Here is a 14381-nt window from a genome sequence, read left to right as displayed (position 1 = left end):
ATCTTACTGATTATCTAATATTAGCTGTCAGTTCTTGCACAATATATTCTGGAATTAAGCACAGTAAATACTTAATTCCAGAACAATAGATAAGTGCTCCTTAAGTCTACTTTCATATCTGAAAATGTAAAATTACAGAGCCTATAGATGCTATAAGCATCTATATGTATATACCATGTATATACCTATATAGCAAAGGCATAAAAACTAGATTATAATAATTTCTTTTTATATCTAGCAAAATCAACCACCAGCATCCACACGGCCCAGAGAAATCGGTGTCAATGATCATTCTGCACAGCTTTTAACTTCTTGCTTACACTTAAAGCAAGCAACAACAATCCTCACTGTGTGAAGACATATTACAGAATCACTTAAGTAAGTTTTCCAGTTCTTAAGGAGATAGATACTTAAATCTCCCCTTCTGGGATACCACTATGGTCAAAATAAAAATATTTCAAGTCCTTTTGTGATTTCTTAAATAATGATAAAGAAATTCTATGGTCAGATTACAATTTTTTAAAAAGCTTTCTTTCCAGCAGCTGCCCATTATACTTAACAGGCTGAACACAACATGAGTCAAAGATCAAGAGTAAGTTATCGGAGGTGTCAAGTGCACAGGGTTAAAGGTGAAATTTTATTAGGTCAAAGGTGATATAAATCTGTGTCAAAGCAGAAGGGTCACAGACAAGATGTATATAATCCAAAGACATCACAGATGACAAGTAATAACTTTAAGTAGTACAAGTGTACATTGACTTAAAAACTGAAAACAGTGATGAGTAAGTACCTATGAGTATTATGCTTCCCTAGAATATGGTTTTACTTCTATATAACATATTGGAAAGTTTTTCTCAAGTATTTCAAAATCAACTAAAGCTACTGAACACTTCAGTGGTGGGGAAGCACCGTTTGGCACCGAAAACAAGGTACACAAAGCAGAGTCCTCTGGTAAATAAAACTGCTTTTCTACTTTACAATTACCGTCTCTTCAGCATGTGCATCTTATTACTGCTCTTTGGGGGAAAAATAACCCAATCCAAACAACAAACAAAGCGGAGATGGCCTCAGGCCAAGTAAATTTCAGACTATAATAGTATAGTTCAGAATTGTGTATTCAGGCTAATGAAAATATAGCTATAAATAATACATTAAACATCTAACAATGGAAGCATCTGTATGTTGCCAGTATGCCAAATACTGCATACCATCCTGATTAAGGACATTTAAATCTGCTATTGTAAGCATCAAACTGTTGACTCAGTTAGAACTGTTCTCTCCTTTTGCTCCTGCACTAAGTACGCATTCCAGAAACCCCATACCTTAAACCTCAGTCTTGGTCTTAAGTTCACATCAAAACGGTTTGCTGACTAACACCAGATTTAAGCACAAAAATCAAGATATCTGTGCCCTCTAGTGGAACTTCCTCACCAGCTGGGCACAGATGCAGGAGTTCTAATGAGATCTCTTCTTCTGGAAGCTGGAATTGTTAAACTATCAAATTAGATGTTGTCAATAGTGTATAAAAGCCAGACAAAGGAAAATCCAGTTCAATGCTTTCCTTCGTATTTACTTGATGGAAATCTCTCAGGTTCTATTTCTAGGAAAACGAATGCAGTGTGAAGCCTCATATATGAGATTAGGTAAAGCTGGCATCTTAAACCCAAATCCAAACCCACATAACTCCACTAAGCACCATCAAAGAGGAAAAAAGAAACTGAAAAGATAAGTTCATATACTTTTATTACAGCTAGAAAGGGGGAGGCAAACTGCAATTCACCAGAAGTTTATTCCTCCAGACTACTGTATCTCTCCCAACTTTTTTTCCCATTTTTCCAGTGATAACTTCCTCTGTGGATGTCAGTAACTCAGAGACTTCATTTTCCAAAGCTTTTCAAAAAGGAAAAGGAACGATGTTACCACTAGTTTTCAGACGCGAAGGAAAGCCAAAAAATCAGAAGTACTGAGCAGTGTCATTAGAATCAGCTTGGCTGGAAACATTTCTGAACACAGTGAAGTTAAACTTGAATCAGCTCTGGAGAACCAGCTTGTACAGTATTTCTTCCTAACATCTGACAGATATAATGAGGGGGCATTCATATGCGTTTTGTATGAAACAGAACTCAACGGCTGACTGCTAGAATTTGTCTTACAGAAAAGGCCTTGACTTAATACTGTAGTTCAATTCAGGTAGCAACAACAAGAAATTAAATCAGACCACCATTCACAAGTGTTTTCTTCAAAACAGCATCATTTCTTGAAGTACTATAAAATGTCCTCATTTTTTCCTAAAAATCAAAGTGCCAATTCTTCTGAAGAAGCTACTGGAAAACTCATTCCTGTTCTTTCTAGCAATGCTAATACTTGCAAAGCATTTCCAATCTTACATATGAGAGTAATTCAGCACTGCAAATTTCAGCATGAGTGAGTGACCTCGAAGCAGAGGACAGCACATCTGATTACCTAAAAAGATCTAGGGCATTTTGAACAACAGGAAGGAACAACAACAACAAAGTAAATTAGACATCAGATTTTTATGATGAAAAGATAAAGTGAGATGAAAAATGCCTCTGGATTAACAAAAAAGCAGTATGTGACATTTTATTCACTATCTATTTTAAATGGCAATTGCCTGAAGTATTTGAATGCACTGTTTCTTTCATTCCTTTTCACTCGTAGTCTCTATTCAAAAAGGCACTATTATTCCCATGCTAACACAAACATTCTTGTTCAATTCCTTTATAAGGATTTTCAAAACCTTCTTAAGCTACTCAGCTGGATGGCATTTAAAACTGGAAATTACATAAAAAAACATACTACATAGAAAAAAATACTACAAAACTTACCACTTCTTCATCTGAAAGCTCTCGTCCTTGTATACTACTGTTCTCTCGCACAGCTTGTTGGTGTTTTTTCCCTTTAATGTGGCTAAAAAGGTATACTTCTGATGAAATCTGTAATGACAATGACTTAACAGTCATTTCCCCCTCAATAATTATGTTAATAATTACATCAGTAATTCATAAATCTATAAATAACAGTATTATGCAGGACTTCAGAGTAAAAAGATCTCCCTGCTTCCTGCTCAGTGACTATGTGGCTTCCTCTTCACCATCCCTGGGACATGTGGAACAGTGGACACAAGAAGAAATACCCTGTTGAGATTAGAGATCTGCCTGGCAAAGTACTTTGCTTCCAACACTGACCAAAAAATAAGATACCTAAGGAAAATAAAAGAGGAGACAAAGCAAACACTGTTTCTCCCATTCAGCAGTTTTAAGCCTCCAACCAAACTCAGTTCAAGAACTTCTTTAGCTTGATGTTGCTTCCCTGTATCTAGTAACCTTCAGCAAATTTCAGTACAATGAAACTTGTCCAGTCATCCCCTGAACTAAACTCAAATACCCACAGGATCTTGTAACAAGGTATTCACAGCTCAGCTACCTGCTATGTAAAGAAACATCTTTTTTACTTTAAATCTCATGTTTAACTACCTTCATTTGATGATAGTTATAAGCTTTGCTTAATTTGATGCTCCTGAATTCTTGCTTTTCTTAGAAGAGACAGCTAATAACGAAGTACTGTCGACACTCTCCATTCCACCTACAACTCTACAGTTCTCTCAAATCTTCCCTAAAACACCTCATTTACAGACAGAAAAATCCAAAATAAGGTGCACTTGACAAGAGCAGAGCAGGGACACAGTGGGTGTGCAATACTCTCACCTGTGAGTAAAGCATAACTTGTAGCTTCAGGCCTTCGGCTGGCCTTGTATTTCTGACAGTATTCCTTCCCTCTACCCAACTTACCATCACATTGCATAATGAGCACTGTTTTTTTCGTTCATATGGTGTAAGTTTTGGTGCATAATCAGTATTAGCATGTCTTCCACTACTTAATTCAGCTGCTTTCTCTTTTCTTTGTTCAATTTGTTCCATGTGCCTTCTAATACTTTCATCATGCTGAATGGAAAATAATCAAAGCAACAAAGAAATCACATTGAATTACAGTGAATGGAATTAAACTGTGCAAAGAAATATTAGGAATTACCAAATATTTTACAGTTAGGATGAGCTTGTGTTAAATCGACTATTTTGTATTTCTGAAAGGCATTAAAAGTCACTACACATCACAGACACTACGATTTAAAAATGAATTGGCACCAATTCTGTTTTATAGCAAATCCATCTCTAAATCTTGTTGTATTTAACATTCCTGATTTTGTTCTTAATGAAATACTCTAGTACAGAGCAGAAGGTCATATTTTATCCTTTTATACCTTCAGTTGAATCTTCTTCTGTAGCTCTTCCATGGCTTCTTGTTGCGCTGCAGTAAGAGCTGCCAACCTCTCTTCTCGATCTCTAACCAAAAGATAATATAGGGAAAACTTGCAATAATGTAAAGTATGTATAATACTCATTTATGTGTGAAACAGAACACATAATTGGGAGAACAAGCACCCAAAAGAATTAAGCTGAAGATGGCTCACTAGAAGAGAAAGACAACAAAAAGCAACTTAATTAGAGAGAATGTGATGCTTCAATTTGGATGATTTTATAAAGGTAGACACTTGAACCTTTGTAGCAAAACCTGGCTCACTCTAACCAGAGCAACGATAGTCAACATAACACTACAGAATAGTGATGAATGTGATGCCCTGCCACCGTCAGCATTCTTCAGCCAATGGCTAGAGTCAGTGAACCAAGGGGGAAGAGAACAACGGCAAATCAAGGAAAAAACAGACAGCAGTGAGGGCAGTCTGTTTTATACAGATGTTGATCAGTGAAAGTTTGAATACATAAACTCACAGATAAAACTCTGGCCAACATCAAATGATACAGTCCAGTGATAAACTGATGCTATAAAATACTGCAATTCTAAATGTTCAACATACCAAAGTACAGCAAAAGATAAGGCATTTATGTTACTGTCACCTTCTCTACATAGTTGCAGTCAGGATGTATTTTGCTCACTGAACCTGTCTGCCCTCCATCTCTCTTCCAAAAAGTGAATCGCGCCTCAAACTCCAGTTGTGCTCTTCACTTTTAGCAAGTCTCCATCCCTCCCCAGTACAGGGCCAAAGCACAGCTCTCATGCATCTGGATGTTACTAAGAGCCTGTGAATTCGCTAAGCATCACCACATTAAGCAGAAACCTGCAGATAATAGCGATCAGTAAGCCAAGAACTAGGCATGTGTGAAAGGCCAACAGAAGTAGCAAAAGCTTTGAGTAAAACAGCAATGAAGAAGTTATTCAGTGCCATTTTTTAAAAGACATCCTAAAATTAGAGTTACTGAGTGACAAAACTAGAAAAGCTGACATAAAGAGCATCAGCCAAACTGCAGTGCTGTTTGGCTTATGCAGAGCTCTCTTTGCTTGGGGGTTTTTAAACAGAAAACTGACAGAAAAAACAGTCATTTCTGTAAAAGCAGGAGGCTAGGATAAAGTAACTTTTCAAACAAAAATCCACAGAAAACATAAAGGCAGATAGGAAAGAAGATGGGGAGGAAGCATGTCTAATGATAAACACTACACACAATTGTCCTTTCAGAAGGGATAAGTGAACTCTTCCAATCTTCATGGGCTGGAGCGGGGGGAGGAAGAGATGATGGATGAGAAAACTTAGGTACTTCATGTGCTATCTCCCCTGAGGTACATAAAGAAAGACTGAACTACAGTCTGTGTTTTTGTTTTTAAGTGTTCGTGACTCACACCATGAGCTCAAACCAATCACAACACGTGACCCAAACCCAAAGCTTATTTTAGCTATTTCTTCCAGTGTGCATTTACACGTCCTTGTTTAATCCTCTAAACTATAATAAATTAATACCATTGCATAGTTTGGGTTCATAATATTTGAAACGAAATTCTAGAGTTCTGATTGATAGAGCATTGCCATTACTCTTTATATGATCGGGTTACATCGCACAGTTTTATGATTTCCATTGACAAGACCAAAATTTTCCATATTATGGATTTCAACTCTCTGGAATATAAAATACTCTGAAATTACATTTAAAACCTTGCTGGAATCAAGTTAATGAAGCATAAGGGCAGGGGGGCTTTTAAAGTCAGTTTTAGGTACACTATTCCTTTCATACAGATGCTTTAATCACCACCAGATGCACACAGCAAAGCTTATATTGAAGCTGAAGCAGATATTCCAAAAACTACTAATTCCAGCAAGTACTAAATCTTCAGGATAAGAAAGAAATCCTAGCAGCAGGGGAAAAAAAGCAGCAAAACAAACCACCAAATGATACCCCAAGGTTCCATCAAAATAGGCCAAAGCTCCCTTGTGTAATCAGCATCCGACAAAGGAAAAGAAAATCAAGCATGGTACTGCAGTAGCAAGTACAAAGCATTTGAAAATAAAATGCCATAAGAGCAAATACAGAGGAAATGTGACCTCTTCCTCTGTGATAATAGTGACAAGACAAGAGGTAATGGGTTCAGACTTAGGGGAAGTTCAAGTTGGATATAAGGAAGAAGTTCTTTACTGTGAGGCTGGTGAGACACTGGAACAGGTTGCCCAAAGCAGTGATAAATGCTCCATTCCTGGCAGTGTTCAAGGCCAGGCTGGATGCGGTTTTGAGCAACACGGTCTAGTGGAAAGTGTCCCTGCCTATGGCAGGGGGCTGGAACTGGATGATCTGAAGTTCCTTTCCAATCCTAACTATTCTATGCTTCTATGATTCTATGAAAGGCAGTGCTACCAGAAGGCAAACTGAAACTGCTGTTCTTCACATGTCATAATGAAACATAAATGGGGTGCAATAAAGGAAAGTATCAGATTTAAAACTGGTAAAACAAAAAGTGCAAATAATTACATGCCTTGAGCCTTTAGAGAAGTTCTAACCATAGAAGACTTCAGAAGGCAAAGCTGTCAATGGGACAATTATCCCCCATTTGCTTGCTATGAGGGTTTCCTAAATTTCATAAAGATCCAGAAGCCTTACATAGGTAGCATCTATCCTCCCTCAACAGCCTAACCAAAATTCCCCATTAGTCCTAATCTTCTTCAAGTGTCTGCGAAGGACAAAAAGATACTGAAGGATCCCTCCCAGCCCACTCTATCTCACTGTGACTTTAGCTTAACATACTGAGGAAAGGTCCATGAAGTCACTGGCAAGGCCACAGATCCTATCCACAATTCATTAAACATCTAATCCAAACCAGAATCTCTTTATGATGTTACACTAGAACTACTCATGACTTTGGAAGATGAGCAATACATTTCTGAATATTTTACATGGTGAGAAAAGCCAAACCTCTCCATGACAACTTTGAAAGAAACAAGCTGTGACAATAAAAATGTCTGAAGAACCATTAGTGAGCACTTCCTGTCATCAAGACAAATGTAACTTCTATTCAGGTTCTGCTTGTGGCAGAGGAACCGTAGGGAAAGAAGGAATAATAGAAGGTGAATAGAAATAGAATTTGGCAAATGAAACTATAATCACTGCAGTTTTCTTGAATCAGACTTGAAAGTCAACCTTCCTCACACACTACAACACCACCCAATTCATTTTCCCTCCACTTCATGATTGGCTCAAAACAAAGAGAGAAGAGCCCATATGAAAACCTCTTCGTGAACTTTGATTATGGGCAAAACCATAAACCAAGCAGTTGGTAGGCAACAGAATTAATGGATCCTGATTTCCCGGCTTTGTGCTTCACAAAGGTAATCTCTGGTGTCTGCAAAAAGGTGAACACAAATTGATGCCAGTAAGTCCAAAAGTTACTGGAGAGCAGAGGAAATAGGGAACCCGGGACCATTAATCTTCCTTCCTTTGAAAACTAAACTACAAAAAAGGCAAATTATCTAAAGGTCTTGTTCGCAATAAAATTAAGTTGAACATAATAAAATGCAGCTTTGCATGTTATATGGTGCATGCATCTGTGGAATACAAAAATCTATCACAGAATTTATGATTACTCACCCGTTTTCTTCTTTAAAACTATTCATCAAGAATATTTATGAATGTTACTTTTCAAATACTAAGACTGAAGAGCTAAGAAGGTGCTGTTGTTAACTGTTAGAGAGAAGCTGCAGTTTGCTGGAAATGATAACCAACAAAATGATTGCAAAGCTACCTGGCCCTCTCCCGTGCTGCATCTTCTCGTGCTTTTTCTTTCTCTTGCCTCTGCTGTTCAATCCGTGCTTCTTGTTCTTTCCTCTTCATCAGCAGCTCCTCAACTCGGGCCTGCCGTTCTGCTTCAAGGGCTCTTTTGCGCTCCTAGTCAGAGAAAAGGAAACTTTAACTTTTAGGGGGAAAGAACCCAAAAAGCAATCAACAAAAACTGTATTTTAACATCTGCTTATAGAATTTTATCTTGCTTTCATGATGGAGTTAAGAACTGCTTTTTATTACATCAGTTTTTTCATAAGCAATCTGTAAGTGTACTTCTCACTCATAACACAGTCACCCCCTGGAAATCCAGACATTTTTAATCATATATTCTCACAAAACCAGCTTTATCCAGAACTTTTGGAGTACACTGCCCCAAAAATGGCTTCTGAGCCACTGAAGTCAGTAAAGCCCCATTTTTCAAGGAGACAGAATTAGCTACTAAACTGTAAGCTCTGGCTGGATTCACAGGTGAGCTACAGTTATGGTGATCTGAAGCATGTATAGAGAGGGAGGAGTTCACATAAAAAGAAAACTGACAGTTTAGATTCGAACATAGAAAACTGTGCCAAAAAAGTAGATACATGAGACTGGGAAAACTTAGTATTGAAAAGATGTAGGCATATGACAAAGAGTATTTTTCTGTTTCCTCTCTAAGTTTTAAGAGTTACCAAAATATAAGGCTTTTCTTATAATGAAGTAATTAAGTATTTTTAAAAAAGAAGGTTAAGACAGGCATGGACCAGCTACCCAGCATCTGTAACACCTCTGCTATAGAGACCTAAGGTTTGCCTTTCTCCCTCTTACTGCTGAAACATTATAAAGGAAGAACATACTACACTTTTCGAACAAAAGAAGGTAAGAACAAAGGAGGTTAAGATAGAAAGCAAAGACTGCATAGCTAAAACAAATCAATATTTAATTGTTCCCCTGCAACAATAGATACATTGTACCTGAACTGCTTCATCACGTGCTTGTTTTTCCTCTTGTCTTCGTTGACGCTCCTCTTGTAATTCATTTAAGCGCTGTTCATATTCTTTCAGTTTATTCAACACATCATGACGTTTGTTCTGAGCTTCCAAGGTGTTTATAAATGCAATTTCATTTACCTGCAAGTCATCACAAAGTGTCAGAAAACATCTGAGAAGTTGAAAGAAGTTTCATTCTCAGAGAATTCCATCTATTTTTTTACAATCCATCTGATAATTAAACTGGATTGGAATGGGTTGGAAAACTACCAAGTTGGGAATAATGCTTCGGGCTTTTGTTGGGGGCTTTTTGGTTGTTTTGTTTGGGTTTCTTTTTGCATTGTTTTAAACAGGAAATCCCATGGAATATGAACATGAGAAACTGAATTGTACCAGAAAACCAAAAAACTTTGGCTAAATCCCAGAAAAATCTTCCCAATCTTCTCAGCAACGAGCCTTCATTAGTCTATTCTCTCTTTCCCAAAATGAGGAATGCCAAGACCCAGTTGGATAAATCAGTAACATCCGTTCAGTGCTAGTAGAATCCAACAGGTCTCTTGATCTAACTTGAAATATATAGGTACTTGGTGAATAAAAAGTGAAACTATGCATACTGTGTATAAGAAAAAAAAGCAGCAGCTCATTGTCTGATCTTTCTTATCAGTATATTTCATAAACTTATATATTATTTTTTCAACCACAGGACAGTGCAGTAGACAAAAATACAAAATAAAGAATATGAAAAGGCTAACTTGAGTACTTCGATGCGTACACTAAAAATCTCAAAGAGGATGCTTTCGCACTACTTTAGTTCGTGACGGTAATCAATATTTTGTGCTCACTACAAAACTGCTGGACAAAATTCTTGTCAACTTTAGGCTTTTAAATATAAATGCTCTGGAAACTTCTATGGACGAGCAAAATCAAACTCAATTAACTTTCACTTAATAAAAATCAACATTTCAGATCAAAAATTTTTGAGGGAAATCATAAAACTTTATCAGCTATAAACCATACTTAATGGTTTATGATTGAAACAGAAATTATACACTGTCCTCAAGAGTTCATGCTCTGTCTGAATCCACCAACGAAATGCGTAAAGAGAAGATACATGGCCAGACAACAACAGATCATGTAAAAGGGTGGCAGGATAATATTTGTTGCTATGTTTACTGACTCAAATCCATTTACAGAACGGATTTCACAGTTCAGTAAACAAGTAAGCACTGGGAATTTAGATAACCAATTGGGTAGCAACAATTCCCATAGTCTTCAGCTGTACTAATCTTCAGGTATTCCTTTAAAGCTTTCTGGCCCAATTAACCTTTATTTGCAGAACACAAGAACCTCAAGAGACAGTGGATCTTACACATTTAACCACACACAATACTTGAAACATCTGCTTAGTTGGAGAATTATGGCCAGTGTGATTTAGTTAATATGATTACAGAAATCACACTGGTGTAATGAAATAATAATGAAGGTATGTTAGACTCAATTAGGTAATGTAGGAATCATTTTAATTCCAGTGACAGAAACAGCAACTTAATAAAAATGCTAAATCAGTTTTGTTGTACTGAAAGTTAGCCTTTTCATACCCTTTCTTTTGTATTCTTGTCTATTGCACTGTCCTGTGGCTGAAAAAATAACATGCATGTCTATGAAAATAACACAGATGAACAGCTACATCAATCACAGCTGGGATACATGCTCATTAGATAATGCAACACCTTAGTTTTAAGGAGATGTAGGTTTACTTGGGAAAAAGTCTTTAAAAATAAAATATTACATTTACACTGTGCTGGTTTTGGCTGCAATGGAGCTCGTTTTGTTTGCAATACTTAGTGGGGGGCTATGATTTGGATACGAGCTGCAAAGAGAGTTGATAACACAGGGATGTTTTCATTACACAGAGTCAAGGCCTCTTCTGGTCCTTACCCCACCCCACTAGTAAGCAGGCTGGGTGCACACAAATTTGGGAGTGGACACAGCCAGGACAGCTGACCCCTACTAAACAAAGGGATATTCCTGTAGGTTTCTATTTATTTCCAACTGTTTAACAATATTAGTGGTACAAATCACAGCAATGGAGCTATTAGTTAAGGATACAGAATGCTGGATCTAGAATGGATATTTAACAAAAGAGATCAATGAGCTCCCACCATGACTCTCGGCTCTTTTATGGCAACCCACCTCTTCTTCCACTCCAACCAACTGAGATGTCTAGTAAGAGCTGCTTTATATTCATATTACAGAAAAATTGTCCATTTTAGAGATCAGCACTTATCTGCTTCACAGTTCACACATGTTCATATCTTACTTGTACCATCCTTCACAACCTACTCACGAGCACTCCGAGGTACAAAACATATACAAGCATAACTATTGAACAGCTCCCCTTTAAACTAAAGTAACTCACCTTAGCTTCTTCTTCTTGTGCTTTTTTCACAATGGCTTGGAGCTGCACTTCACGCTTAAATTCCGCATGAAGCAGTTTCTCCTCCATCATCCTACGTCTTTGATCTAATAATTCTTCTTTCCATTTTCGTACCTCCTTCTCCTATATAGGATGAGTATGTTAATTACTAACACAGGGCCTGAATTTTCCTCAGCATTTTGTATTTTTAACTTTATTTACAGTGACAAAACACTGTGATGACCTGCACAAGACCTGCACTAAGTTTAACCCGAAGTACACTGATTTGTTAACTGATTTAATTCGGTAAATTACATCATTCAGAATTGATACAAGGAAAACATTGCTTTCATTATGCCTTCCCTGAATGTCAGTCATCATAGTATGGCAGCAACACTCTCACAGAGTTCATGATTGGAAACCAGGCTTTCTTTAGTATCTGTGATGCACAAGTCACCTGCAAAAACTATGTGAACTCAGACAAAACCTTCATTTTACCACTAATCTCTAACATTTCCAGATTACATGAGGGAAAGAAAAGCTTTTCTAAAAGACAGTAGGCAGCTCCTTTGTGCTACAGCAAGCTTACCCTCTCTATTAATTTTTGAAGCTTCAGTGTCTTTTCTTCACGTAACTTTTCTCGCAGCTGTTGAGCTTTCATTTGTTTCTCTTCATGTTTCTTTTTGGATTCTGCTATTGTTCTTTTAATAAAAAGCAAAGCAGAGCAAAAATGAGACAACATGAACTGACAGCACTGCAAACATCTCTGTGTCATTTTCAATAGGAGAAAACAAACAGATGGCTGGAGGGCAATTATTTCCCTAAATGTAAATACCGTTCTTCCAGTCTTGAAATCTTTATTTACTGGACAATGTAGCACCAATATACTGATTTCTATAACACTTTCCACCCATAGTCTTAAAGAAAGTAGACTTATGAGCAGTTTCATGCAGCCATGAATTTGGTTGCTTGTTTTCACTGGCTAATCAAGACAGGTAACAACTCTAAAACCTTTTGCGTGACGGTGACGACAGCTTCTCGTGCATGTGTATTCCATGGCCAGGTGGACGTGCAGGCTCTTCTTCCACTCTGTCTCCCCAAGAATTACTCTGGCGCCAGGATTCACGAGCTGTACATAAGAAAACAAAGACTTGTATCATTTAAACACACTTTTCTGGGAGAAGTGCAATTAATGAGGCTTAGTTCCTCTTGCAGTTCTCTCTCAAATGGGCTCTCTTGAGCATAAGTAAGGTGCAAACACAGACTGAAGCATCTCCAATCTCGGTGCTTTTTCAATGCTTAATGATTTTATTATGCTTTTATCCACATGTTAAATAAAACTGGTTAATAAATTTTAGAATTCTAATAGAGACAGGGGAAGAGAACTGAAGAACAAAGACACACAAAGATAGTCCGAACACACAAGTCCATCTTTCTTCCTAAGGAAATAACATTAAAAAATAGCATAACTTGGAATAATATTTAGATGTTAGGGGGATCTTCTGAAATCTAACTAGCCATTTTTAAATATTTGGCTGTCATTTCAATGCAAGCACAGTAATATATGAAAATTTACCTTCATAATCTGCCAGAACATCATTCCAGTCCATAGACATACCACAGAAGGATATGCTTCCATTGCCCATATTAGCCTGAAATATAGTATGATCCAGACAGTAAAAACATAAACCACCACTTGCAGTTGTATACACATTAATAAATAGTGCCAGCTCAGCCATATTCAGAAATGGTTCCAAACTGAACTAGACTTCTCCAAGAAAGAGGCTGTTTCTGACAGTAGAAATAGAGACTTATGCTTCACCTAGAGTAGCTCCTGTGTGGTAGCAAGCAAGTCATGGCTCCCCAGTTTTGCACACAGAAACAGGCAGCAGGACAATGACTGCAAAAGCAGAGGACTCTGTATCATTCAGCAGCACTGTGCTGCTCAGTTTAGTAAGACTAAATAGAGAGTATGGTATAATTATTATGTAACACTGTTTACCTTATTTGCATGTAAAAGAGGTAACATTCATGAAAAAAACAACACTCAGATTCTATGCTCGTATTCCACTGACATCAAAGACAGCTTGAGATTGGGTGCTCTGAAATAAACTGAACACTCACAGAGAAATCACTGTCATTGTCAGTCTCGATATTAATGTCATTGTTTTCCTCTGCTTCAATCTCTCTAGTTAACTGCTCTTCTTCTGCAATAGCACTGGCAATGGCTTCTTCATTTGCCTTTTCCAGGCGATCTGCTAGCTCTTCTTTCTTAGCAAGAACTTCTGCCATAGACTGTAGGAAACATGAAACCAGAAGAAAACTCTCAGAATCATCAGCAGGCACAAGAAAGTGGCTTCCATATAGTTAATATTCATTCTATTTTACTCAACTTCTAGTTACATTCAGTTCCTTTAAAGCTGTATTTTATGAAGGTAACTAAAATATAAACCCCACTAAAACTGTTAGTTTTAACTATTTATGACTTAACTACTAACTCATTTAATAGCTACATGAAACAGTTATGAAATTGATTATCATTCACATAATTCCAAAACACAGTACATAAGAGTGGTCATCAAAAGCAACAGACAGTTATTCTCTAACTATTCTTTTAAATACCTAGTCTTAGGGACTAAGCAATGCATACTCTGAAGCATTAACAGCATGCGCACTCTGAAGCATTAATGGGATGCTCTACTGTTATCTCTAGAAAAGGGATAATGCTTCAGAGAATTCTTTAAAGATGAAATAGATCTGCAGATGAACTGTATCTGGAAACTCCACCATGGTTAATACAATGGAATCTCAGGCTATACTTGTTTTTCGACACAAATTACAAGATAGTTAGCAAGAATGTAAGCC

General features: G+C 37.2%; 1 protein-coding gene across 1 annotated transcript in view; it reads right to left on the bottom strand.

The window, feature by feature from the left end:
• SCAPER (S-phase cyclin A associated protein in the ER) overlaps positions 1–14381 on the bottom strand; it is a 146934-nt gene that overhangs the window by 94673 nt on the left and 37880 nt on the right. Inside the window, exons 11-20 of the mRNA XM_057424140.1 lie at positions 13641–13811; positions 13093–13168; positions 12528–12645; positions 12106–12217; positions 11520–11660; positions 9086–9241; positions 8098–8240; positions 4280–4361; positions 3810–3962; positions 2847–2954 (exon numbers count right to left, since the gene is read on the bottom strand). Of these exons, the coding sequence (XP_057280123.1) occupies positions 2847–2954; positions 3810–3962; positions 4280–4361; positions 8098–8240; positions 9086–9241; positions 11520–11660; positions 12106–12217; positions 12528–12645; positions 13093–13168; positions 13641–13811 (1260 nt within the window). The remainder of the gene's footprint in view (positions 1–2846; positions 2955–3809; positions 3963–4279; positions 4362–8097; positions 8241–9085; positions 9242–11519; positions 11661–12105; positions 12218–12527; positions 12646–13092; positions 13169–13640; positions 13812–14381) is intronic.

The sequence above is a fragment of the Pezoporus wallicus genome, unplaced genomic scaffold (genome assembly GCF_028554395.1).
Source record: "Pezoporus wallicus isolate ANWC-B61680 ecotype Strahan unplaced genomic scaffold, APGP_CSIRO_Pwel_v1 contig_9449, whole genome shotgun sequence".
Classification (NCBI taxonomy): Eukaryota; Metazoa; Chordata; class Aves; order Psittaciformes; family Psittacidae; genus Pezoporus; species Pezoporus wallicus.
The sequence above is the reverse complement of the archived record's forward strand: the minus strand, read 5'-3'. Positions and strand labels throughout refer to the sequence as shown.